The sequence below is a fragment of the Lagopus leucura genome, unplaced genomic scaffold (assembly GCF_019238085.1).
Source record: "Lagopus leucura isolate 7727_CA_CO unplaced genomic scaffold, USGS_WTPT01 Super-Scaffold_1, whole genome shotgun sequence".
NCBI classification, from domain to species: domain Eukaryota; kingdom Metazoa; phylum Chordata; class Aves; order Galliformes; family Phasianidae; genus Lagopus; species Lagopus leucura.
The window spans coordinates 36,523,435-36,550,068 of record NW_024962250.1 but is presented as its reverse complement, the minus strand read 5'-3'; the positions used below and the strand labels follow the sequence as shown (position 1 = coordinate 36,550,068).

General features: G+C 42.1%; 1 protein-coding gene and 2 long non-coding RNA genes across 5 annotated transcripts in view; 1 reads left to right on the top strand and 2 right to left on the bottom strand.

Moving 5' to 3' along the window:
* Positions 1-2,643: 2,643 nt before the first annotated feature.
* The window catches only part of RHOJ (ras homolog family member J), a 51,026-nt gene continuing 27,035 nt past the window's right edge, over positions 2,644-26,634 (top strand). Inside the window, exon 1 of the mRNA XM_042863329.1 lies at positions 2,644-3,417. Coding sequence (XP_042719263.1) covers positions 3,240-3,417 — 178 coding nt within the window. The 5' untranslated portion in view covers positions 2,644-3,239. The remainder of the gene's footprint in view (positions 3,418-26,634) is intronic.
* LOC122175594 lies at positions 10,424-11,232 on the bottom strand. The gene is made up of 2 exons (XR_006177451.1): positions 11,053-11,232; positions 10,424-10,934 (listed from the first exon to the last, which is right to left on the bottom strand). It is a non-coding gene; the product is annotated as an uncharacterized LOC122175594 (long non-coding RNA).
* Positions 12,408-25,292, bottom strand: LOC122175584. Of its 3 annotated transcripts, XR_006177448.1 has the most exons (4): positions 25,139-25,292; positions 23,417-23,556; positions 14,916-15,021; positions 12,408-14,733 (listed from the first exon to the last, which is right to left on the bottom strand). It is a non-coding gene; the product is annotated as an uncharacterized LOC122175584 (long non-coding RNA). The 3 variants fall into 3 exon arrangements; XR_006177445.1 differs by lacking the exon at positions 14,916-15,021 and having other exon boundaries at positions 22,910-23,556; XR_006177450.1 differs by lacking the exon at positions 14,916-15,021 and having other exon boundaries at positions 25,139-25,287.

The following is a 26,634-nucleotide window of genomic DNA, read 5'->3' as shown; positions in this document are numbered from 1 at the left end:
TATTTTGGTCCAACTGATCTGAATGATGCCAGACGAAGATAAAATAAAGAGGTTGAAGAAAACACAGGCTTTTAGTCCAGATACAGCTCTTTTTCTTATAGCATTATCATATTTCCACTGGAGCTGTACATATTATCTATATAGCTAAGGTGGAAATTGTAGCTCTGAATTTGACAGCTATATGAGCAAGATGTCAGTGTTCGTCACCCTCAAAATAAACTCATCTTGTCAGCCTTTTCAAAGAAAGCCATTAAGTAGAATCTAATGAGTGACTACGCTTCCATTATCATAGAATCAATAAGGTTGGAAAGACCACTAAGATCATCTAGTCCAACCATCAACCCATCACTACCACACCACCAAATCACTGCACTCAGTTTGACATCTGCCCTTCTCTTGAACACCTCCAGGGACAGTGACTCTACCACTTCCCTGCCCTGTGCAGTCTGTTCCAATACCTTGCTACTTTCTAAGAATTTTTTTCCTGATATCCAACTCGAACCTCCCCTGACACAACTTAAAGCCATGACCTTTTGTCCTGTCACTAGTTACCTGGGAGAAGACCTCACTACAACCTCCTTTTAGGGAGTTGTAGAAAGCAATAAGATCTCCCTTGGGCCTCCTATTCTCCAGACTGAACAGTCCCACTTTCATCAGTCGCTCCCCGTAAGACTTGTTCTCAAACCTCCAGAAAATCTGCAAAGAAATTTCATTAAGTTCTTGCAAAAACAAAAGGAAGTGAACACAGTCCTGCTGAGACTGCCTAACTTTGTGGTCAAAGCGACACAGCCCTGCCTCAGAGGAATGGGATATGGGGATTCTGTTGTAAGCTTAAATCTGGACTAACTTGCATTAAGGCTTGCCTTAACTAGAAATACATTTGATGCTAGAAAAGCTTGCAGATAAATTATGCCTATGAGATAGCTGTTTCTGTCTGATGGAGGCAATTGGGAGCTGAACCATGAATTATTGGAATTTCTTGCTGCCTCAAGCTTTGCAATTACCTTGCAACAGCACGTGCGTGTTCATGGATCTGGCAAACTTACCCAAAAGATCAGTGGGTTGGTAGCAAAGACCACGTGACACCTGAATAGCCACAAACTTGGATTCTCCCCCAGCTACAATTACAAGCTTCAAAACTGACACCCTGTAACTCCCGATTCTCCCCCAGCGGGAGATGCTCCACCCAGAGTAACTGCTTGGAGAACAGCTTTGGGTGCCCAGAGCTCACAAGTTTTGTCGGGTAAACTTTGGCTATTGACTGTAGTTTTGAAGTTAAAAGGATGCCACTTGAACTCCTGAGGGAAAGCTTGCAGTGATAACCTGTAACAGTGCGTGTGATCCCTGTTGTCAACAGAGAATGGCAGGGAGAAGATAATGACCATAGGACACACTGCATAAATTACTGAATGACCAATATGCCTGGTAAGAGAAGGCTGAGTAAAAAGACAAATCTTGTTCAACCTTATTCACCTTTTTCATCCACTGACCACCTCTAGGGAAGGTGCTGAGGGCCTGTTCCATCATGGGGCTGGGTCCCTGCAGAGCTCTGGCAGCAGGCAGATGTGGGGCTAAGGAGATTCATTATTTAGGTTACGTTGGTCTTTACATTTCCAGGTGTGCATGGTCCAGAGGCTGTGTGAGCTTTTGAGCACTTCACGAGCAAGGCAGGAGAAGCCTTTAGGGCTGATGAGCTTCGCCTAGAAACCCAGCGGGGGTTGTTTCCCACTTTCAAAGCTTTTTAAGCTTGTGGAAGGGAAACGCAGCCAGCAGGATGTGCTGAGCTGCTGGGCTGGGGTTTGCGTTGATGTCTGTCTGGCTCATTTCTACTGGAAAATGCAAAATCTTTCTTGTGGAAATAGCAGGGAGTTTGGCCTTCCATCTTGCCCACGTATGGACTGCTATATATTTAAATTAAGAGAAGCTAGGGGGCACGTGAGAGGCCAGAACAAAACTTAGATGAGGGGGCAGGGATCATGCTGCTCAAAGCTGTTTTTCCACATACTGCTATGGGAATTTTACATAAATATATACACACAACTTGTAATTTCTCTTTTTTTTTTTCCTTTCTCTTTGCTTACACAATTATACTAGGGATAAAAAATGCTTTTTCCTTTTTTTTTGGGGGGGGGGGGGCTCATACGGGGGAATGCAAGGGGTACATTCTGAGTGTTTAAGTCAGAGACTTGAAAAATCAGTGATTAGTTATTACAAACCAAGTTTTGTTGGTTTTGTGGGGGTTTTTTTGGTTGTCTTTTTTTTGTTTGTTTGTTTGTTTTTTTTAAAGAGCTATAGACACAGAGCAAATTCACATTAAACTCTCCCTACTTGTTGTACCTCCCGCCTTCCTTCCCACATCCCCTCCTGTCTCCCACTTGTAAGAAAATACCAATATGGGATCAGTGGGGATCATGCCCAGGACACCGCTGCGGTAGCACAGGGCTCCCAATACCACCATGCCCCCCACAATCCCAACGCCTCTCTGAAATCCTCCCTGTCCAAATCAGTGCCAGCAGCCCTGAGAGCAGCCCTGAGAGCAACCCGGGCACGGGATGGAGCAGGAAGCCTAAAAACTTCGGTCTGCAGAGAGACCTCTAGTGTTATTCTTTCTCCACGTCCTGGCAGAGTTCCTCCAAAGTACAAATACACACAGAGCTCCCATTGTTTGCAGCCCTTCACAAGCCCACTGATCCTAATATGGAATTCAGCAGGAAACCCATGATTTCCTGACACACAGCAAGCTGGAGAAAGAAAGGAAAAACTCCATTAAAAACCTCCAGGCTCTCCTCCATGTTAGAAATGAGATGGAAAATGGAGTGGATTTAACAGGAATCCCCGATTCCTGCGGCCAGGCGGGAGGAAGGCAGACACGAATCCAAGCCGCAGGCTGCTGATATTTTTTAAGTTGCAATAAATACAGAGAACTGTGGGGCAGGATGAGGATTTCCTGACTCGGACGGACAAGAAAGGACAGATCGCTTTTTCACGATACTCCTCTCTGTGAATTTAATCTATTCACCTCAATGATTCTCTGGACTGCTCTGGTAATTGTTAGAAGCAGCTGTGACAGCCTGGAAACATTAGTATGATTTCCTGAGTTTGAGATTTCCCCCCCCCCCCTCCTCCCCTTCCCCAACTACTCCAAACTCAGGAAAAGTCCATACAATCGCACTTCATTTCTCCTTCATGTGCACTTGGAAGCCCCGGGAGCAGCAGGAGCAGAGGCAGCAGACGCAAGGATGAGCTGCAAGGCAGAAGGTGACAACTGCACTGATGGGAGCAGCAACAGCACCAAGAAGATGTTAAAATGCGTGGTGGTTGGGGACGGGGCTGTTGGGAAAACCTGTTTGCTGATGAGCTACGCCAACGATGCCTTCCCTGAGGAGTACGTGCCCACTGTGTTTGACCACTATGCAGGTAAGGGAGGGCTTTAAACATATTTAATCGAGAGCCAGGTGGGAAGTGAAGGAGGATCAAGGATGGGAGAGGATGGTTTGAAGGCAATGCATGGGTTACTGCTCTTACAGGAGTGTGATTCAGACCTGGATGGTGGCCAGAGGGCTTTAGATGGCAGTTCATACAATTGGGGCAATACAGGATTTATGCAGAGAACTTGCTTGCTTCTGATTTTTAGTAAATAAGCAACCCAGGGCAAACAGAATTCAGCCTCTGTCAGGTTATACTCAGATGCTTGGTTTGTTTGGTTGTTTTCTTTTTTGTTTGTTTTGTTTGTTTTTGTTTTTGGTTTTTTTGTTTTTTTTTTTTTTTTTGTTTTTTACAAAAATCCTGAAGTTCTGAACTTTGAAGGCTGCAAATGGTGACAATTATATTTATGTGCATATACATTAAAATCATAGAATCATTAAGGTTGGAAGAGACCACTAACTCATCTATAGTCCAACCGTGCACCTACCACCAATATCAACCACTAAACCATGCCCCAAAGTACTACATATACTCTTATTGCTTCATGGCAAAAGGTGTAGAAGTTATAGCATTTATATCCTATTTAGGGAATAATCTCTAAGAAAAGTAGTGCATCTCTGAGTGCTGTCAAAATGTAATTCTCCTTTCAGAGACATTTGTTGTTCCATCTATAAATAGAATTTTATGCTATAACTTGGAGGTGAAGGAAGCAGGAGGGGTGATTGGTTTGCGTGCTTTATAGAGAAGGAATTTTTCATTTAGGAAAAAAAAAAAATATATGGATCTAACAAAGATCATAGATGACGTTCACTGCATCACCGTGCAAAACAGACCCACAGATGAAGTACCACATTCACAGGCCTCTATCCTGAGCAATTACTTTACCCAGCTGTGTCCAAAGTTACCACCCAGATGGTGTGACAGCCTAAAACTGTTGCTCAAACTACTGCTTAAGTTTCCCTATCCTAGATCTTGCTGTTCGTCTAATCTCCCTGCTCTTTTGGCTTATAGTTGTTTTTAAGATCCCCTCCAAGAACAGATTTTAACGCTGTGAAACTCAGGGCTTTTTGTGCAGCAGCAGCTGGAGTTTCCTTCATTCTCTCTCCACCTCCTTAAAAACTGAATTTTCATGGCGTGGCTTATCATAGATTTGGTGTTCTGTAATGGGAAAATCTCTGTTTTCATTCTGGCTCTGTGTCAGGTTTAGCAGATGAACTGGCCAAACAAGAAAGCTGTGTAATTGCAGAATCTGATCCGTGGAAATGTGAAGATCTTTTTCTCCACAAGAGTGGGCAGTGTCACTTCTAATGCAAGCAATGCCCTCCTTTCTCTATTATTCCCTCCAGACAGATCAAAGAACCATTCTAGAAAAAGTCTTTACCCAGAGGTGGTATAGGGAAGAACACTTCATGGTGAAAATGAGCACTTCCACAAGGGAAAAGCCGTAGGCAAGATTGCACAGATTTATGTCCCACAATGTGATATCACCCACATACTTTCCCATGATACACAGAGATCTGTTTGTCCCTTAAGGCTTTGCCATACAGTAGTACATCACTCCCAGCACCCTCTGCAGTCTGCCAAGACCTGTAAATTCCTCTGCATGTGGAGATACCCATGTGGCAGCTGGCCCCAGCCATTGACCTGTAGGTTGGGTGGCTTTGGTATGAGTGTGCATATCCAGGTAATGATGCCAGCCAGAGTGGGGGCACCAGGCATGTCCCTAACCAGTAACTTGCCAGAACATAACTTGATTTTGTCTCCTCTCTGTCAGAAATGGTAGAAATTACCAGTGGGTTCAGAAGTTGCTGAGAGAAAGACAGGCAGATGGAGAGTGTCACTTTCCTTAGGGTAGAATTCGGTTACAGTTTCAGGCTTTGAAGATTTAGACCTCTAAAAGATCTCCAGCTGCTCTTATTTGCCTTCTAAACTGTGATAGCACTTAAACATAAGCTAAAAAAAGTTCTTGATAGCAAAGTTCAGAAAGATAAGAGAAAAAATAGCTCTGCTTATTAACATACTATTCTGAGACAAACCCTGCCCAGAGCCAGTGGCCAAAATGCGCAATGAACAAAACTGAAATTTTACATTTTTTGAGAAATCCCATTTCACTACAAAGCAGTACAAAAAACTGAGCAGTGGAAATGACTTCCAGAGCAGAGTGCCTTTAAAAACACACACAGACACAAATCCACTAATATAACATGCAGTTGCAGACACAGGTTGATGGTTGGACTAGATGATCTTAGCTATCTTTCCAACCTTAATGAACGTATAAAAGACATTATGTGGCATAAGATATAATATAACCTATTAAAATACTTTAATATACTGTAGGCATTGAGAGGGGGAAGTACTCACCTGGGGCAAAATTACCTGAGCTCACAGTTGTTGGAATCCTTTGTGGCTATGGACCTTTCCACTGCAAAGCACTTTGCAGCCCATGGTCATAAGGAGAGGTGGCACAGAGGTGATAGGGATGTAGTGATATCACCATGGTGCACAGAAAGGTTTTGGACATTGACTTATCCTGGAGAATAACTGAGATGCTGGAAAATCCCCTTTAAATTTACCCTACCACACTACTTTATCTGCCCCTGTCAAAACCCAATCATTTTACCCCCAAATGAGCTGAAACCATTTGTTACAGCTGAAACTATTTGTTTCAGATGGCCTGTGCTGAATCTGCTCAAAAGCAATTAACTGCTGCAGGTTTCTGCAGAGTTGTGCTTCCCAATGAAGTTTTTTCACCCAGCCCATTATTACCAGCAGCAAGTACTTCCATTTGCCTCTCCAGGTCACAGCTTGGTTGTGAGTCCCAGGGCATTTACCAATTTCCTCCTCTCTAATGGAAAAAAATAGTGGTGGGGGGAAGCATTAAAAATTGAGGATTCCAATTGTGATCTCAGAGCAGTTTCTCACTGCCGCAACTCTGGCAGCTGGGGGGAGACAGCGATGCTATCCAGCCCAGAATTGGGAAAAGCTCCAGATGCACCGTGGTCGTGGCCAAGGCGTTAACTGTTCATGGCCCCGCAGCACCAACTGCATCTATTTGCCAAGTTCCACTGCATCCTTATAGCTGTAGGCCTGGGGTAGGTTTTTATGGTGCAGATAAGTGTAACAACGGGGTGTCCTTGAGGATGCACGCAGCTTGAACGTGGCAATGCCTGGGATGAGAGCCTACTGGTGTTTTGCTGTGCAGCTGCTCTGTACAGAAGTCCAAACCAGTTATTAGCTCCACACTAATAATATTCGGCCACAGATTTCACCCACAGTCCACAAAAATGAATTTGTTCGAGGCCTGTTGCCAGGGCTGGGATGAGATGGATACAGAGCAGAGTCTGAGGTAATGCCAGACAGATGGGGAAGGCAAAATTGTTATTTGGATACAAAACTGGGCTCTTCTGTTGAACATAGGGAAGTTTACGAGTCTGTTTACTTCTCAAGACATTCTGAAGACGCTTAGCTGGATGCCAGAACACTGAGGTTTCCTTACCTTTGGTGAAAACCCAAGTCCCGTACTGAAAGGGTTCTGCCACAGAGTGGTTATTTCTAGGGCAGGAGAACCAAAGTGTAACCCCAGTGACAAACAGGATATTACTGGCCGCATCTGTAACAATAGGGTTTGTTTGGATAGTGAGGACATGCTTTAATATGGCGCTTCCATTCTGTCTTTCCAACATCAAATGTTGATTTTCTGTAAGCAGAGGTCTCAGCCAGGGTGACTTGTATCACATCTAACTATGAGAAGTTATAAATGTTTAATTGGGGCTGAGGTTGTACCAACAAAAATTCAATTCAACTACTAGCCAAGCTGGTTTAATAGTACCAAAAGTAATGCAACTGCTCTGTGAAAGGCAGAAGGGAGATGTGTCTTGTTTTTTTAAGCCAGGCAGCCGCTGAACATCTTGTTTGACATTTCTGAACTCTACAACAGCCAATAATTTTTAGCATGAAATTTATTCGCCCCAAAATTTGTACTCAAAAGTTCATTTATTTTTTTCCTACATGAAAAGTCTCCATCAACTAGGGAGCAGTACCTATTCGTATGACTAACTCAACCCACTGTACAGCCAGAAGTGAATGGACTCATTAGATGGTTGTCTAAGGAGAAGAGGTGGTGAGTCTCAAACCATTTGGTTTAGGGACTGTACACAAATGGATGCCATGCAAATAGCTTTAGTAACTGATGGTGTATCCTTGGTGAACAAGAGAGAGGTCAGTCTGTCCAAGGGAGAGCTGCAAACACCTAGACTGAAAACAATGTGTACGGCATAAAGAATTCCCTCCTTCTCCTCATGTGTCTGCACAAACTGCAGAACGTTTATAAATAGTGAATCCATTTGAAAAAAATTAGCAGTGACATATGATCAGCTAATGAATAACATACAGAATAGTTCAACCATGACAGAAGCTCTGTAAATTGAAAGCAATATAGAAGAAAACAATTATTAATTACCATTAGGAGACAGATGCTTTGTTCTTTAGTGATGATTCAAGCCAATGTGGTTGATTGAGCAGTGAAGTGGGCTGGAGTGCTCACTGAGCAGCTTCACCTCCATGGGAGACGAACCACCCACTGAGACTGGACAGATATCACAGAGACTGAATACCCCAGGTCAGATATTAGGACAAACTTATTCCCAGAAGGAGTGATGAGAAACTGTCAAAGGCTTCTCAGAGTGGTGGTGGAGTCACCATCCCTGGAGGTGCTCAAGAACCACGGAGATGTGGCACTGAGGGACATGGTCAGTAGGCATGGTGGGAAGGGTTGTGTTGGATTAGACCATCTCAGCATTCTTTTCCAGCTTAATGGTTCTATGTCTCTATGAAACTCCTCCAGCTGCAGGAACAGCAGCTCATCTGTCCACACTTGACATGCCTGTCATTTTTAAGTGATTACTGATCTTTTGCATGGGCACACTGATTTCAACCAGTTTGTTTGGCATGATGTGTCAGTAATGACCTAAATATCATACTACTTCTTTTTTCCTCTGTCAAAACTTTATTAGACAGCATAATTAAGACAGGAAGAGGCTATCCCAGGAGCTTTGCAATTTCTGCACAGTGCTGCTGTGGGAGTCTTCACACTACCACGTTCTTGAGACGGTTGTCTCCTATAAACAGTTTTGGTAGCACATTAGATGTTTCATGTGTTGCTTGGGGTCATTAAACTGAAGGAGCTATAAATAGCACTAAGGGAGAGCTGTGATGTTTATTTCCAGGGATGTTTGCAGGGTTTTTTTTTCCTTTTAATGTTCATCCAGTTTTGATCAAACAGATTTGAACATTAACCTTGAGACAGGAAAGCGCTGACTCTTTTAAGATTTAGGTCTCTTGACTCACAGCCACAGAACAGATTTGTTCATTTTGCCTCACAGCAGCTGAAAGGATTTTTCTGCCAATCTTCTCTGTTATCCAGAATAAACCAAAGGTCTCAATAACACGTTCAAGGTTCAACTCAACAGAAAGCCACCAGTGCAATTCAAAGATTTTTGTGGCTGCCTTTTTGGAAAGATAAGTTTCACAGAACCACTAATTCTTAACCTTTCCACAGAAGGTTTAAGTCCTGTACCACACAAGCTAGAGGAGGTTCAATAATCATCAGTTTTTTTCACAGCTAGGAAGTCTAGATAGTCTTTGTATACCAAAGAGGAGCCTTTTACCTGAACCATCCCACACTCAAAAGAAGCAGGCACCATATACACACTCAGGAATAGAATCATAGAGTCATAGCGGTTGGAAATCATAGAATCATTAAGGTTGAAAAAGATCTTTAAGATCATCTAGTCCAAACACCAACCCATCTCAAGACCTTTTCCTTCTGAAGGATGTGAAGAGCCTAAATTACTAACGCTTATATCCCTCTTCCTCACACACATCCCTGTATTGTCCTGTGCTTGCACAGTCCCACTTGAAGCCCATGGACACAGAGGTGTGTGCATGCTCCATGGTCTTATTTACTGAGGGTAGATTGTTTCTGCAGCAGTGACAAAGTTTCCATTGTCCCCAAGCACTACTGAAACACAGCTCAGAAGGAGCACGCAGCACCTGAGTTGCTTTTTACCTTTCCTTCTGGCTGTCATTCAACTTCCTCTTGTACTGTTGCTATTATAATTTTGATTTCATGCTTGCAAAAACCTTATGCTGCAAAGAGACATCAAAAAGCTGTATGCCAATCCCTCCCATACCAGCATGCATTGTGTTTATCACCCAGGACTGAACTCCAAGCCCAGAAGCTGCTACAGCCCCTCAGTTCCTCACCTTAAATGAGCAGTCAATGCATATCCTCATGGGTTAAGCACAGCAGGGGACAACGCTGCATCATGCACAATGTTTACAGCCTGAAAGCTAGACATAGAGAATAAGCAAACTACAATGGAAATACAGCTCAAATTTCATCTTCCCCATTCAGCTAACATTTCATATTAGATCTGTGGTATTCCAAGGGCAATAGGAAACACAAAGAATCCCAGGTGGTATGTTAGACCCTTTGAGTGTGTCCTGATGGTCCAGGTGTAGAATGAATGCATTGCTAGGGGGCAACCACAACTGGAAATGCATTTGAAAGATGAGAAAGTCAAATGATGTAAAAAAAAAAATGTATGGAGTGTGATTAATCCCAGGAATTTATCAACATATGAAAGTTACTGGAGGAAAATTTGAATAAGATTTGCAAAATGGGAGGTTGAACCTGATGTGAGGAGACCAAGTGCTACCATAATTGAAAAATAAGCCTTCTGCAAGCAGTAATAAAAGTGAGCTGACAAAAGAGCCTCTCTTAGTGGTCAGGACGAGACCAAAATGTGTTCTGAGGTGGCTGAGGCAGAAAAAGGGTAAACAGTAGAAGTGATGAAAAAGTGAGCCTCTTCTCCAAAACAGTCTTCCTATGGGCGTAATATTGCAGGAGGTGACATTAGCTGAGGAAAACAGAACTGAAACTGACCTCTGGCTCTTGAAGGAGATCTCTGCAGCTTGAACTAAACATCATTGCCACTATGTTGAAAGCAATAGTTTATTCAGTACATGTGGTCAACTATGTTCCCCAGGGGTCAAAACCACATAAAGGTGGTGCCATAGCAGGCACCCATGGACAGCCAAGCACATGCTTTCAACAGCAGATACTCCACATGAAGGGGAAAAAACCCACCAAAAACGTAGTAAGAATGTCTACACAATCAAAATTCCTAGACAAGTACAAACCTCTTCATTTCTGCAGGACATGGCAGTGTTTTAGTAAATGAGTCACAGTTAAAATGGTTTACCTACTGATTAAGCCAACTCAAAATGCCTTTAGTTTCCATCTTATTTTCTCTTCTCTTCATAAACCTTGAGATAGATCTTAGTGCCAGCGATGCTCGTCATTGCTACCATACATTGTTGTGTACATTTTGCTCTGCAGGTAGTCCTTTCCTCTGTTCTAACTTTCCAGTTGCTAGGGCCAAGCCCAATGACATCATGGAAATGGCAAGGGATGAGGAAGAGCAAACATATTTCCTTCAATTGTTCTGTTCAGACAAAGCCATTAAACAATAATGACATCTCCCGTCAAATTATTATTTATCTTTGCAATGAAAAAATCCAAGTTATTATATTTCTAGTCTGCTTTTTAGAGTGATAACTCACCATCCTCAGGACAGACATCAGAATTCTTGTATGCCAACATATGGGTCTTCCAGTTACTGAATAAGATACTGAGGAATTAAAGATTTATAAATCGTGACTTCACAATTTGTCACTGAGATGAGGATGAGCTCCAGACTGTATCTTTTTAGGGCCATTCACTTTGCCTTTTTCCCAAAATAAGTTCTGGAAAAATAGGGTTTAAAATAATTTCTAATAGTTAAAATATTCAATTTTTAAAAAGTGAATTTAGTGCACAGTTATTTGTTATTCACACTCAGAGGCCTTTCACCCAAGACAAGCCATGCTACCAGCAGCCTTGGCTGAATACAACTTTACGTGCAAATTCTACATATGCTAAAATGCTCATGCACTATTAATCAGCCAGTGACTTTCCCATGTACCCAGGTGGACTGGAAACCTCTCCCAATACTGAGTGAATCACTGCACTTCATTGCAATCCCAAGCACTATCCATCATGTCTCTACAGTCTCAGAGACACAGCCAGGTGAGCATAGCATGAAGGAGGATCTGATAATACTGTCCAGCTCTGTGGCTGCTATCACATTTGGCTGAGAAGGATGCAGATCTCATTATGCAGTGATGGCTTTTCCTGAATACTTGCTCTGTAGAACACATACTCGTAAGTTTGTGACCACGAGCAATAACCTCCTCTTAAACAGATTTCACCAAGGGCAAAGAGAGTCACCATATGAGACAGGACCATCTGCACTCTGCAGCGGATGTGGCACCAAGTGGTGCCTTCAGCTAACCCTACAGCCACAAAGTGCTTATCCCAGGAAAGAAGACATGAGAACCATGAGGGACCACGTTACAGTTGGCGCAATTTCTCAAACTTACTGTGAGTCCAGTGCACCAAAAATTCAGCAATGTGATTGCCCCAGGGTTACCTTTCTACCTCAGTTAGTGGCACAGCAATGATTCCATAAATATTTAAAGTGCTGACCAGTCTCAAGGGAAGAGAAGCCTGGAAAACTCATTCACTGACAGGAGAAGCACTAGGGGAAAAAAAAAAAAAAGAGGAAAAAAAAGAAAACTCCCAAAGGAGAGAGGGAGGCAGCTGTAAAAATATTCCCATAGAGTGGCACAGGAGGCACAGTCAGGACAGGGGTGGTTTGGGAGCAGGACGGGGAAGAGCACCACAGTGCTGCATCCTTGCTCCTGGCTTGGGACAGTGTACAAGTCTATGATAGAAACAGCAATCCCCGTGATGAGACAGGAGCCAGCAGTTAGGCATCTGAAAGAGTTAAAAGCAGAGGGGCTGGACAGAAAGGCCCTGTCACATTGCAGGAGGACGCCCGAGATGACTCACAAGAATGAGTTTCCAACCCCTGCAATTCTAAGAGGACAGAGGCCACGTCTTTTATTAAAGACTCCTTGGCAAAGGCATTTAGACAGAACTTTGAAGTAACGATATTAACAGTATCTGCTAAAGCTCAGTTTCTGCAGACTTTATGGAAAGGAACTGCTTCAGTACTGAGTGGGAAAAACATACATTTTCAAACATAACATTATTTTTTCTCCCTTGGGAGATGGGACAAAAAGAGCATCTATTTACAATAATAATGCTGCTCCACTGAGAACAGACCATAAGGAAAATCCCATAAGGTTGGAAAATTTGCTTTAAGTTTATAAACTGTCCCATGCTCCAGTTCCAGAGCGGGCAGCCATCCAGCTGTTCTGAGCAGCTCTGTCCTCAAAGGCTAAACCCTTCCCAACTCAGACGTTTTCTGTTTCTGAGCAGTCTCCCCAGTTCTGTTTCAGGACAGGCTGGTTTACCTCAGGGTGCTTTTCTCCAATAATTAGGCACAGAGTTGAGGTCCTTTCCTGACTTTTGGGGCCAGTTACTTGAGATGCTTCTTATAAGCAGAACTACAGTGGCAACAAGCAGCAGAAACACAAAGACCTGATTTTTCATTTAAAAGGTGAGGCATTTCCACTGGGGAAATTCAGCTGTGGAACAAAATCTCTCTATTAAGATACACTTCCTGAGACTATTTTTTTGCTCAAGAAATGGCTTGTAGAAGTAAGTGAAGCCCTCTGGCTTAGAATCATAGGATCATTAAGGTTGGAAAGACCACTATGATCATCTAGTCCAGCCATTAACACATCACAACCATACTACTAAACCATGACAGTCAAGGTGACATCTACATGTTTCTTGAAAAACTTCAGGGACGGAGTCTCTACCACCTCCCTGGGCAACCTACTTGGCTCCACGTTTTCCACTCAAATCAAACAGTAATGCTGATATTGACAGGTTGGGTTGCATGATCCCACTTCCCAGATGGCTCCATTTGAGCACACCGACTTCAATGAGGGTTCAAGATCTTGCACCTACACAAACAGGTATTTTGTAATTGCATCTTTTTAGTTAGCTAGAACTACCAAACACCTTCACTGCTATGTCAAAACACAAAGGATGCTATAGAATTGCTTGTAATTTCTTTTCAGTGTAGCCTGTATTTTGCTTTCTGCAAAACTGCCATTAAAATTTTCAGTGAGAACATGAACAAAATCAGGATGGTATTTGTATGCTGTATTTAAATATTTAGAAAGTGTGCTGCTTTGCTTTGTTCTGTATATGTAACCAGTAAATCTCAGAAATCAAGTACAGTCCCCTTCGTCTCATTGCCTGTTAGTTACTGCTGTGAATATTTAAAGCCTATTCCAGAAGTTCAAGGGAATAATATCTCTCATTAAAAAATACATTTCAAATACAGCTTCAAGAAAGTGATTTTCCATGAATACTGTCCACGAAAACAGGATCGGTCTCTATACTGAAGGGGGAGTTCATATTTCAAAAATATTCTGCTCCTCTGCCAGAAACCAGGCCTAAGTCCAAAGAACTCCAAATTAGCTGATTCAGTTCATAATATCATTAGTATAGAGAAATTCCCTTGCCATGCTTAGAAATATTCTCTGATGGAGTTTGCCACTTGGATCTACCGGGAATTTACCTAAATCAGTCAGTTTGGTTGAAGTCCAGAGGGGTGAAGTTGATGTGGTTCCTGTTATTTTAATATTTTAGAGTGTTAAATGCATTTTCTCCCTCTACTCTCCCTCCTGGGAAATGGCTAAAATGGTGAAATAATTCATTCTTCCATTATTTGAAGTGTGTTTCTCAATTCATTTCTTTTCCTGTAAGAGCTGCTGTAGCAATACCATAAGTCCTTCCTGATGCTTCCAAGGAAGTAAGAAGCAACGGGGAGTACGAACACAGAAGTCCCAAATTTGAAGTATTGTTTGACAGAGGAAATCAATGCCAAGAAAATGGTGAAACAGGAATAACTTGTGTTGTCTCCACATGTTGCTCCCAACTGAGTTTCTTTCCCCCTGCTTCCTATTTAAATGTATGAATAGAAAAGACTGAAAAATGAGTGAGACAATTTTGCAAGGAAAATGGTGTTTTGAGACTACACCCAGTAGGGTGGAAATTCCTGAGAACACAAGGGAATCTTGTCCCTGGGTGATTCATGATAGGTCATGAAACAATTCGTACAAAGACATCTACAGAAGCACCTTGTACTTTGCGCGATGTTAAGTCACTCCACCTCTTGCTCTCCTTTCTGCTGTTGTTTCCATCTTTCAAAATGCATTGATGCATTTCCTCCCTATTTTCCACACTGCTTGTTTTCTCCTCGAAGAATAGGGTCTTCCCACCTGAAGCATTAGAAAAAAGAAAGACAATTTCATTTTCCAAAGTGTGCAGCACAGAGCATGGGGCTGGCCAGCACTAGGTGTAGGTCCTGCAGAGCCATCTATGAGCCAGCTGGGTCCAAACCCAAACCACAGGCATTGCATGCATAGCAGCTGCCCCACAAGCACTTAGTGATAATTATTACCGTGTGGCTCTTCTGGTTTCCTAAAGTGCTGCTGAGCTGGTGAGGGCGGCAGCCGGCCAGGGCATGGGAGCAGATGTTTCTGCCTTCTCACGGATGTCAGCTCTGCCTGATGGAAAATGCCATCTGAGAAGAATTAAAACCAAAGAGCAGACAGACAGGGATTTGCAGGATGGTTGTGGGACTGCCGTGCAGTGACCACTATCTGTTGTAGAGTCCATCCAGCAGCCACCTCTTTCCTAGCCAACCTCTGCTACAGCATACCGTGAAACATCATCTTAGCACTGCTTCTTGAGCATAAGCTACGGAAGGTCAAAAGTGCTGAAGCTGCATGAGAAACAAGAAAAGCTGAAGAAAATAGGAGAAAAGAACTGGATAAGTGTGGAAAATGGATGTACATCCATAGAGGATGAAGGGAAAAGGTTTAGAGAAGACAGTCTGGAAATAATGCATAAAAAACAAAAGAAGTTATTTGTAAGTAATATGTTTTAGGGCATAAGACATCATTTTGAACTTCTAGGGTTAGCAAAGTTCGGGCCAAAGCATTTACAATGAACTATCCCACCAGGAGAATATGCTGATTCATCAGTGTTGAAGCATTTTTTAAATACTTGGAAGGACAAATTCTTGAGGTCCAGGGCACCCTGGTTATTCCTGACAATGCAGCAAGAAAGACCTAAATTGAATACATAATATGTGAAGGTCTTGTTTTCATTCCATTGTAAAATGAAAACAAATTGTAAAACCTCAGAAGTTGTCGCAAAGTTGAATTATCATCCCCCTGGCCAGTACTAGTTGGTTACTTTTATTATTCATTTTACAGTAATTGTATTGTAGCCATTATTTTTTAAAGGCAGATTTCCTCCCACTTCCTCTAAATGAAAAGTCTGCATAACGAAGAAAAACATTCCAAGGAAAATGCCTCAAACAGTACAAGCTCAGGTGTGGTTTTACACTTCCTCAATATGAAGAGATGCAGTGGTTGCAGGAAGAGGTTGGCAATCCTTGCAAGCCCTGGCAAACAGAATGACAGTACAAGTCAAGTGCTTTGGAAAAGAGAAAACAGAATTAAGTATCTATCATTGTGTCTTTAATCTTTCTGGGACATGCTACTTGTTGTTTGGATTTTTTCTTCTCTCCTTTGGGACATGCTACTTATAGAGATGTTTGGTTCTTTTCTTCTCTCCTTTGATGACTTTTGTTATCACATCACTGTCTAGTAAATCCATGCTGTAACTAATAAGACCACATTAAGTTTGATTTCCAGAAGAAACAAGTTAGCCGAAGCTTACAAGTTAGCTTACCTATATGGATAGCCCTTATTTACATGTTCCAACTGCTAGGTAAGAATAGAAATAGAGCCATTAGAAGCAATGAGAGGGCATTACCAAGAGTCCAAATGAATTTGTTTCCTTAAGAGAGCTGAAAGCATATCTGAAAGAGGCTGGCTTCATTCCCCTGTGAGTGTGGTGGGTGTGGGTACCTAAAATTAGACAGAGTTTTTACTAGTTGTAAATATTTATGTCTATTGCCATCATATGTAGCTTTTTTTTTTTTTTTTTGTCTGATGATATTCAGTATGATGAAATTGTGCTAAACATATTTTGATACTGAATAGAGAGGAAATAATAGATCCTGAAGAAATCCTTTTTAAGATTAGATATACTCACACAAAGTGCTGGCTTCATCTGGTTTTGGAAGACTCACAGAGCTGGGTACAAGCACATCTAAGTCAGGAAACCTTTGAAGTGAATGAATGTATTGCATATAACATAAGGCCAGTAATTAGATCAATAAAATAAATGAAAGAAGTAGACAATTTCCTTAATGCATTTCTGTGCAAACTCCTAAGCTTCAAGGAAATAAGAATGAAGGGATTCATGACACACAATAGATATTTTCTCAAGAACAACTATCTATTTTCACCTTATATATTTGCAGGAGATGCAAGGAAATGTTCATATAATAATAATGGCCAAATGCATTTTTGTCAAAGACTTATCAGATTACAAAGAAGTCACAATTGGGAACTTTTTTCTTGGCTCGCTTTGTTATATTAATTTACAGAAGCAGTTAAAGAGTGTCTGTAGTTTCTGCTTTATGGAATTTTCCTCCATATCATTTGCACTGATGCACACTGCTAAACAAAGGCAACAGTCCTAAAGCCATTCACCATCTCAGAGATGTAACCCCTGCTAATTATAGGTGGTAGCAAATGAGCTTAATTTTCCTCCATCTATTTTAATAGTGGGTACAGAAGAGAAGGAGATTGGTCAGCAGGGGAACACACATGGCATTTGGCATGGGGCAGGGTCATGGCAGCTCCACACCTCAATATAGGAGAGTGGGCAAGGGGCAACCACAAGTGCCAGGATGGCTGCTGATGAAATACAGGCCAGAGGAGAGGCAGGAGGAGATAAGAGGGGTTGAATGGGATGGAAAAGCCAAAAGTGCTGCCCCTCCTTTTCTCACAGCACAACAGCATTGAAAAATCTCCCATGTACCTCCTCAAACAAAGGCAACTCCACCATAATCCCGGTAAGGGCCAAAGTTCACCAACAACAATGGGAGACAACAGAAACAGGAACCAGAAAGTCAGGGCAGATCAGGCAAAATAAACACTGATTTGAAAAATACGTGCAAAGACCAGAACAAACCTGGGCCTTGGCATTCGCTTTGTACAATGGAGTCATTTCTGGTGTAGAAAAAATGTGACTGCCTGGAAGACTTTCCTCCTTGTTTGGGTGCTTTGGAATGTGGGAGGATGGAAAATCTTCTCTTTCTCTTCCTTAAAACTTATGCTGGAGTTTTTGAAGGCACCATGTAGAACTTGAGAGCCCATTCAAATCCTGTTGCTAAGTTTTGAAAAGAAGCACATTGGGTTCCTTGGAAAATCTCCTGTCCTCATTTTTGTTCCAGTGTGGTTCAAATCCACTTATTCAGCTTCGTTGAAAGCTGAAGTTTTCTGGTTCCCCCATTGCTAATGGCACCGTCACTGACATCAGGGTCTCCTCTGCAGCACAGCAGAGAGCTCATCCCTCAGCACCCAAACCATTAGCTTATAAAAGACACTCATTAAGCTTGGCTGTGGGAGGACCAGCACTAAGCAGGGGTCTCAGTATCAGAGACTCCTAATAGCCACAGAAGAGGATGTTAGACACATCAGAATTTTTGCCATTACCCATTTGGAGGGAAGACCACAAATTCCCCTAGGTCAGCAAAAAATATATGGTAACTGGGTGATGCTCACTGACACTGGAAGTGCAATGGATACACTCCAGATGTCTCTTCAACATCCGCTGGAGTTTATATCCACCCATTGACAGATGGGAAACCTCAGTTCTGAAAAAAGACCTATGGGCTGAGTTTATAGTAAGGTGGCCAAGACCAAAATTTCTCACTATTTGTTTGTCATTTTGCTATTTCTAGAAATACCTCCTTCTGCCCTCTTGGAACATAAGGGTGTGTATTTCCCAGACATGTAGCCAACTTCAAACACAAAAAAAATCTTACTGTAGGAAGATGCAAGCCTATGGGAAATCAATACATCCAAAGGAACAGGGCTGGAAAAAAACTCTGAAGAAACATTATTGTGGAGGAAAGCCAATTTGTTAGAAGGAACACTGGCTGATGTGAGCTGCTCCAAAGGATACTCCTCTGATATTCTTCAAATTATTGTTCTAATTTGTTAAAGAATTACAAAGGGAATCATAAGCTTATGATAACAATCATAATTAATTATGATTATTAATTTTTCTTCACTGAAAATTATAAAAAATAATTTGTCTTCACTGTTTTCCTATGTTTGCAAGAAGACAAACGTTTTTTCCATACCCAGATCACATTATCGTTGGCTTCCTGAGTACCAGTCCATCACTGACCATCATTTCCTGGGAAACATCTGACTTTACCAATCTCTCTGTTCAACAACGAGTCTGCTCGGAGCATGCAGGCTGCCCATGAGCACAGCAATAACAATTTATCGTTTTAACAGGAGGAAAGGAATTTCAAGTTATATATAGGCATATATGTCCTATTGGTTTTCTCTTCTTAATTCGACCAGAGGATCTCAGCAGCAGTAGATCCATCTGTTTTCCAGAATTTATTCTTAAACTGGAAGTCCAAAGATCCTGCTTTTTAGAAAAAAGAACAGAGGAATGTTGCTTTTTAGAAAGGGCAGAGATTGTTCTGAAATCCTCTGAAAACCAATCCAAACCAGTCTTTTAGAGGTTCTCAGTGGCGTGGTATAAATCAGATTTAATCCTCATATCTTATCCATTTGCTCACTGACACCAGCTGGCCATTATTACTTCACACTCTGGAGGGTTCAAATGTTCATTGGTGCTCTGATTCTGTGAGCTCTCATCACAAAGGGCAAGAGAGATTTTTGGGCTGTTTGGTCAAAAAACACACTTCATATGAGAGCACAGCATCATAACGCACACACTGCCTAATGTTAAACAACTCACTGCACGCTATTGAATGCTTAAAAATAAAATGAACAACTGTTATTTCATATATTCTTGATCATGAAAGCCCTGTGGACAGCAGGCATCACAGCAGTTAATAATAATAACTGCAGTTAATATAGAGGAGTGAGCTATACTAAATAAACATTAAGTTCAACCCATGGATTGTCTCTTGTATGACCACAGTGATATATGAGAGTTCATCCAGCTTCATTTAAAAGCAAATTTTTTTCAATGCTCCCATTTAATTTGAAGGGAAACACTGGCATGAGGAAAGTCACACAGCTGAGGGCAGGAATCGAGGCCAAATCATTGGTGTCATAGACCAAAGCTTCACCCACAAGCTGCCTCACTTGCCTTTTTGTGTTCACATCACTCCTGACTGTATTTTTCACCTGGAAGAGTTCAAGATCAAGCCCTGTTTCCTTTGCCAAAATATTTCACAACCAGCCACATACAACATGATTACTCCTCTCTGTCTCAGAGTCTCTTCACATGCAGGGAATGAAATCTGGCCTGCTGAAGGCAATGTGCTCATTGTCATTGTCAGGATGAGGGCTTCATACCCTGCCCTAAAGCTTTTCCAGCTGAGTCCATGCTCACATGGGTGATAGCAGAGACGCTGAAGTCTGTCCTTATGAAAACAGCAGCAGCACAGGATAAATGACCACATATCATGGCAAATATATGTGCTTTTTGCCACTAACACCCACCCTCCACATCTACCTGCAAGAGTTCCTTTAGCCCCGATGCAGGTGCAAGCACATGATTGCCTCCATGCATGTATAGAAGCCCAGCCCTTTGAAAAGTCCCTTCCCATAAGTATGCTAACAGCCATCTTGGCTTAAACACTAATTAAAGATAAGCACACACTTGCATGTTTTGCTGAAACAACCCCAGAATGAGGAAAGTCTGAATTACGCAATATGAAAATAATACTCTCTATTTATTAAGCACGTCTTGACAGTACATAAAATTCTGGAGCTTTCTTCTTGGCCAAATATTTCTCCCACTTCATACCATAGGTATGCTCAATTATGCTGGGAGCAGAATGGCAATATTATGACTCACTTCATATTGTAGGCTGGAAGTATCGTATTTTGTTCCAGAGAGAAACAGAATGTAGGCATAAGATTTAAAAGGCAGCTTTTTGTTAACTCCGCTCCAGCCTGTGCTGTGCACCATCCAGTCCCTCTTTTCAGCTGTACTCATTTTTAAATTTATAATTGTGTTGGGAATAAAGCATGTTCCGATTAACTTACAGCAGTGAGGAAGGGAGTTAAATGATTTTTTTTGTGTTTTCTCCCAAAACAACCCTCATGGCAGTAACTGCTGCCACACACTTTTGTCATCAATTCAGTGTTGTGTCTGTGCCGAAGCACTCAGACACAGATGAAATGATGTTGTTCTTGTGCCTCATCAGGTCTCATTACAGACAACCCAAGCCTACAGAGAGTGGAAATGATCATCTTCCCACTTTGGCTCTGTGTGAACCAGGGCTTGCTCATCAAGGGTAGGCTGGGCTGAAGGTTTAGATATAACCGTCTTCCAGTGTGGAAATGAAAATCAAATTAATTTCTGGCATTAACAGATGATGTAAAGTCTCTGTACTATTTGGTATCAGCAAGTCTCATTCTTAAAATTCCAGCATTGTGTTTTCTGTGTAAGCTCAGACACCAGTTAGTGTCATGGGACCCAGTAGAACTCAATTGGAAGCCTCAAGAGGGCACCTGGAAATTCCTAATAAACATCACAGCATTAGAAACAAACTGTGGGGAGATAACACCCTGAATCACAGCCTCTCTCACCAGGACCAAAGAATTTTTATATGCGACTGCCATGTCTCAAAAATCAAAGTTCAAAGAATCATAAAATGACCCAAGTTGGAAGGGACTCCTGAAGATCATTGAGTCCAACCTATGGCTCCACACAGAACCACCCAAACCCTCTGTCTGAGAGCATTATCCATACACTTCGTGAACTCTGGCAGCCCAGAGCTGTGCCCCTTGGCCTGGGGTACCTGTGCCATGTCCACCTCCCTCTAGTGAAGAACCTTTTCCTGATATCCAATCTCAGTCCCCTCATCACAGCTTGCTTCGTGCCATTCCCTTGGGTTTTATCACTGGTCCTAAGCACCAATTGTGTTTTGCACTTGTGACTACCAAGACGCAACAGCAGAACTCTGCAAGCAAAGCCAGCCAGCTTGGCTCTCTTTCGCCTTTTAAAGGTCAGTATCAGTATATTCATCTGAAGCAGACAGAAATGCTATAAAATGTTGGAGGTTCCCATACATCCAGGCCCCACTCAACAATACACTTCCCTTCTGCAACTGAGATTTGTTACCTGTGGTTTCCACTTAACCAGCACAGCCCCCTGAGCACCCTCTGCAAGCCTTGGCAAAAATCACATATCCAAGAAAAGAGTACAGGTTGGACAGCACTATCAGCCTCCAGACTGCCTGCTTATAGCTTCTAGCCCAAAACCCACATCAACCTTCCCAGCTCCTCAGCAGCCCCAGGCTGACTGTGATCAGCTGCACCTGATGCTTTTGGCTCAGGGATGCATTCCTCAGGGAAATTTTTGAATCCCCTGTGGACCTGCTCCAAGCAGATATTTTTCCCCTTAGGGAATGAACAGTGCAGAATATAGGAAACTTCATTCCTAGGAAAGATGTGCAGATGAAGGCTTAAAATTGCTGCTGATGTAGAAGTGGTTTTGTGACAGATTCATTTTGCTTTTGGTGGCGATACCTACCCCAAAATAGCAGTCCCCATCTGACTGCAACCTGCATACCTCAGAGCAAGCACAATGCTCACATGGGTGCAAAATGAAGTTGCACACAGCAGGGTCCTTCCCTTGCCTCAGCATGGGGAAGGATCCTGCAGGATTAAAACAGTGGGGCATAGGAGTGGAAACATGTCCTGTACAAGCGTGTGGGATTTGTATCGCTCTGCATCAAGTCAGCTCAGTGCACTGTCCTGAAAGATATGCTGGAAATGGGAAATGTCCCCAAAAGTCACAAAAAATAAAATAAGAGTGTTCAGAAAATACTGCCTGTAGGGAAAAAGTTCAAGTAGTGCAAGCGTCACAGGTGGGGATTTAGTGGAAAAAATATGATGGAGATCAGCAGGATAATGGTCCAAAGGGACCAATGAGAATCAGAATAGGAAGCCCAGGGCAGAAGAAGGCAACCTTTTATCCAAGTGCCATATACACACAATAGCCTAAATGACCTCCAACTGACAAAATTTACAATGCCTTTTTTTTGCCTTTTTTTTTTTTTTTCCAGTAAAATGCATAGAGAGATCTGTGTGGCAGTTATAGTGCTGAGGTAGCTGCCCTGTGAAACTCATGGCATACTGGTGTCACAGATGCAGTGCTCAGATGAATAATGCAAAGGGAGTGAATTCTCGTTCATAGCACTCCTTTGCCTCCAGAACTCATGCTATTATCTGATTTGATTCTTCTGATCTGGCCAAATAAGAATATGAAACAGTATTATTTAAATAATAAAAGAAGCCATTACACCTCAACATTCTGAAATGGTTGGGGAGTGTGCAGGCACAACAAAACACCCTTCACAGCATCGGTCCAGCTCTAGTTCCATGGAAGGATCAAGCAGAGGGACATGTCTTTGATATCCTATTCGCTGTTGTTATAGACTCTGGTTTTCAGTCTTAAACCTTCTAATAGTGTAATAATGAGCTTTCCATTTCTTCGCTGACGTGGTGAATGCCTGCAGGCTATTGAGTTTAAAAGCCAAAACACACAGACATAGAAAATTTACTTCAAGGTTGAAAAAATATATATCTTATTGGAAGGGTGGGATTTAATTTGCCTTTGTTCTCCCAAATCTCACATAAACAAACTCTCATATATCTCCCAGTGCAAGGCAAGGAAAATCAAAAGTGCCAGTTCTCACTGGAATCTTACTAGTCCCTGGTGGCTGACAGGCACACATGTGCAAGCTGCAAGGCTTGAAATTAAGGACTTCACAAAATGTCCACATGGATCAGAGGAGAGATTGCCACTCACTGAAAGAGACGATGGGGCCAGATCATGACAACCTCAGTTGTATGGGCTAGCACTTGGCTGTCCTGGGTCTGCAGTCATGTTCACAGTCAGTAAGTGCATCAGGATCTGGTGCAGGACAGTACTTCATGACCACAAAATAGCTGTAAAACAAAATAAAAAGAAAAATAATAAAGAAGGATTTTTATTTTTGAAATGGTGATAATTATCCATATCACTACATTGTAAGCATATAATTGTACACTGAAACACACATTCTGCCTTTGTAAAACATCTGCTGTAACCTCCTAGCTACCAAAAGCAGCTGTTTGATTAAGCTAGGTAATAGCCCGCATTGTCTGCTGCACTGTCTGCCTCCTCCCCTTCTGTCTTCATATTTTCTTCCTCTCTCCTCATCTTTGTTATCAATTGTACAACTGTAAGATATCACTGTAAGATATCTGCTTCTAAGTATGGGAACTGGAAGCAATTCTGTCAAAATCAAACCTAGAGGAGGTGGATCTCTTCAAACTGAGAGGGATGCAATCAGCCAGAGAAGGGATTAAAGTCAGCTTGAGTCAGTGATCTTCATTACTGAGGTCAGAGCAGCAATGACAACAAGCATGTCAAGGTGCTGTTAAGGGTGCTATTGAACAGGAGAACCAAGAGCTGCAAGTTTGAAAAGTCTGTCTGAAAGTCCTTGGATGTCACTGTGTGCATATAGAGAGACACCTTAAAATACATCTTTTTTAAAAAAAAGAAAAAGGGAAATACAGGATAGTAATTCTAGATCAAAATCAGTCCCAGTGAGGACACTAACAAAACACAAGGATAGTCACATCCATGGCACACTTTACAGCAGATTCTGTTTTTCCATGTTTAGGACAAAATATAACAGATATTTATGCCTTCGCAAGATGGAACATGAAAAAAACGTGCAGGTCTTTGATCTTGTAAAAAACAATTTATATCTAAATGTACAGGGTCAGACGGGTATGGCAGCTCATTGCTACCTGAGTCACAGAATCATTGGAAAAAATATTATTAAAACAGGCTCTTCCCAAGTTATCCAAAGGCTGGTTTCTGATTCTGGTGCTTGTTTTAAATGATGCTATGTTTTGATAGATAATAGAGAATCAAAAGCACAAATGAGATTCCAGAGGAGCACTGACCCCTTATCCAAAATAATGGAAAATTTTCAGTAAATGCCAAGGGAGCACAGGGGAAGCTCATCACAATGCTTCTGCTGTCATAGCTTGCTCTGTTTTCCCAGGGACAGCTGATTGAGGGTTGTTCTTCTGGAGGTGGAATTTCAATGAAGGACTTAACATTTTAGTAAGTAGGGACTGTAAGAAAAAGCTTGTGGAAGCAAAGCAGCCATATAAACCATATTTATGAATTTGCATTCAGGCCGTGCCTGGAAAGTACAATGCAGTCTTTTTGTATTAAAGATGTAAAGCCGGGTACAACAGAGCCATTTTCCTATGTGCTATACAGTGGAAGCATTGGCTGGTTTTCATGTTCTGCAAAGTTCAATCTCAGTAGATGGAGTCTCTGCAGTATACCAGATGCAGGATGCACATGTCTGTGCACAGCCTACAGCTCAGAATCCCTTTTTCCAAACTGAAAATAAGTATTCACTTTCCCCAGCACTTAGTACTTCTGAAGGCTTCTTTCTGCAGAACTTTTTCTTCTTTTAGGCCTACTTTCCTCATCCACATGTGAGATAAGCAAAAACTCTCTCACCTGGGGTGATGCCAACACATCCCAGCCAACAGGATTAGCAGCAAACATCTTCACTCATCTCTACGTGCAGCCCGTGATCTCGCCTTCAAAGCAAGGGAGAACTCAGCCCTGGTGATCTGAGAGTTCCAGTGTCCTGATCTTGGTTGTCATGTGGTGCTGGATCACATTAGCCATATGCTCCCTAGATAGCCACAGGAGTGCCAGCCTATATTGGGCTGATATCTAACGAGTGCAAAAGTGCTACAATTCATTAACAGGGCAGACCTCTCAACGAGCATTTTCCTCTAATCTGGCTGACCTCAAACACTGGTTCAAACATCTGACAAAGCTTAGCATTTCTTTTCCTACTGAAAGTTACAACTCTCAAATCTTCTGTGCAAAGCATCACTAGAGTCCTAAAGAAGGAACTCTGAAAGCAGAGCACAACAGAACACAGAGGAGATAGGCACGCATACACATATACTAATTTACCTCGTCAGAATAAAAGGTAACACTTGTCACTGGACTGTTATTACCCATCTTGCTGCATATGTCGTGAATTACAGCCAGTGTCAAGTTCAGACTAGAAAGAACCCTACAGCCAGTTCCTGCTTCCAGTGCAGCAGCAGTACTTTTCCATTGACTCAGCGGGACTCAGCCCAAGAAACACTTAATAAAAGCTGCAATGGCAAAGAACAGAAAATATAACCCATGTGATAGGCAGGGAACACTGGGCACATATGCAGAAGTCGCTGTATCAGAAGAGCAGGCCAGATAATACTAAATTTGCTAGCAAGTTGCTGGAATTTCTTTACATTTTTAAGCTTGTGCAGCAAGGGCAGAAAAAGACAATTGTCTTAGATTCTGAGCGTGCTTAACAAACTGCCCCACTGTTTGATGACATTTAACATCTTCAAATCTCGCGTTGAAGCTTGACCTTGGAAGGCATGGAAGTGAAGGGACCTTTGAGGAACAGACGTGTGTTGAGAGCACAGCTCTGACATGGAGCACTGATTTAAGGAAAAACAGCCTCTCCACCAGGACAAACTTCTTGGGCATTTTTTAGCAGCACTGTATTTAACAAAGAAGGCAGTTGTCTTTTGTTACTGAAAAGACTTGGGGTTACTGTCACCAACCTTGTAGGAACTGTGTTTACTAAGATCCCATCACCACCAAGAAAAAGCTTGAGTGCACACACACCACAGGTCCCAGGCTCTAAAACTAACCACTCAGCTATTATTTAATGTTTGTTTTGCCATTAGAAAGATCTGATCGAAATTCAAGATTCAGTTAAACAATTTTTTTTTTATTTTTGGGTGACTCATTCAATTTTGGATTCACCAAGATTCGGTGCATATGCAGTAGAGCGGAACCTATGCAAATCCCATGGATTTCTAAGTATTTCCATCCAAAGCTTCTCATATAACTGGCTGGTGTCTAGCTAGTTGAAGCCAAGGGGTTTACAGAAATAGCTGGGCCCAGGGAAGTGGTGGAGTCACTGTTCCTGGAGGTGTTCA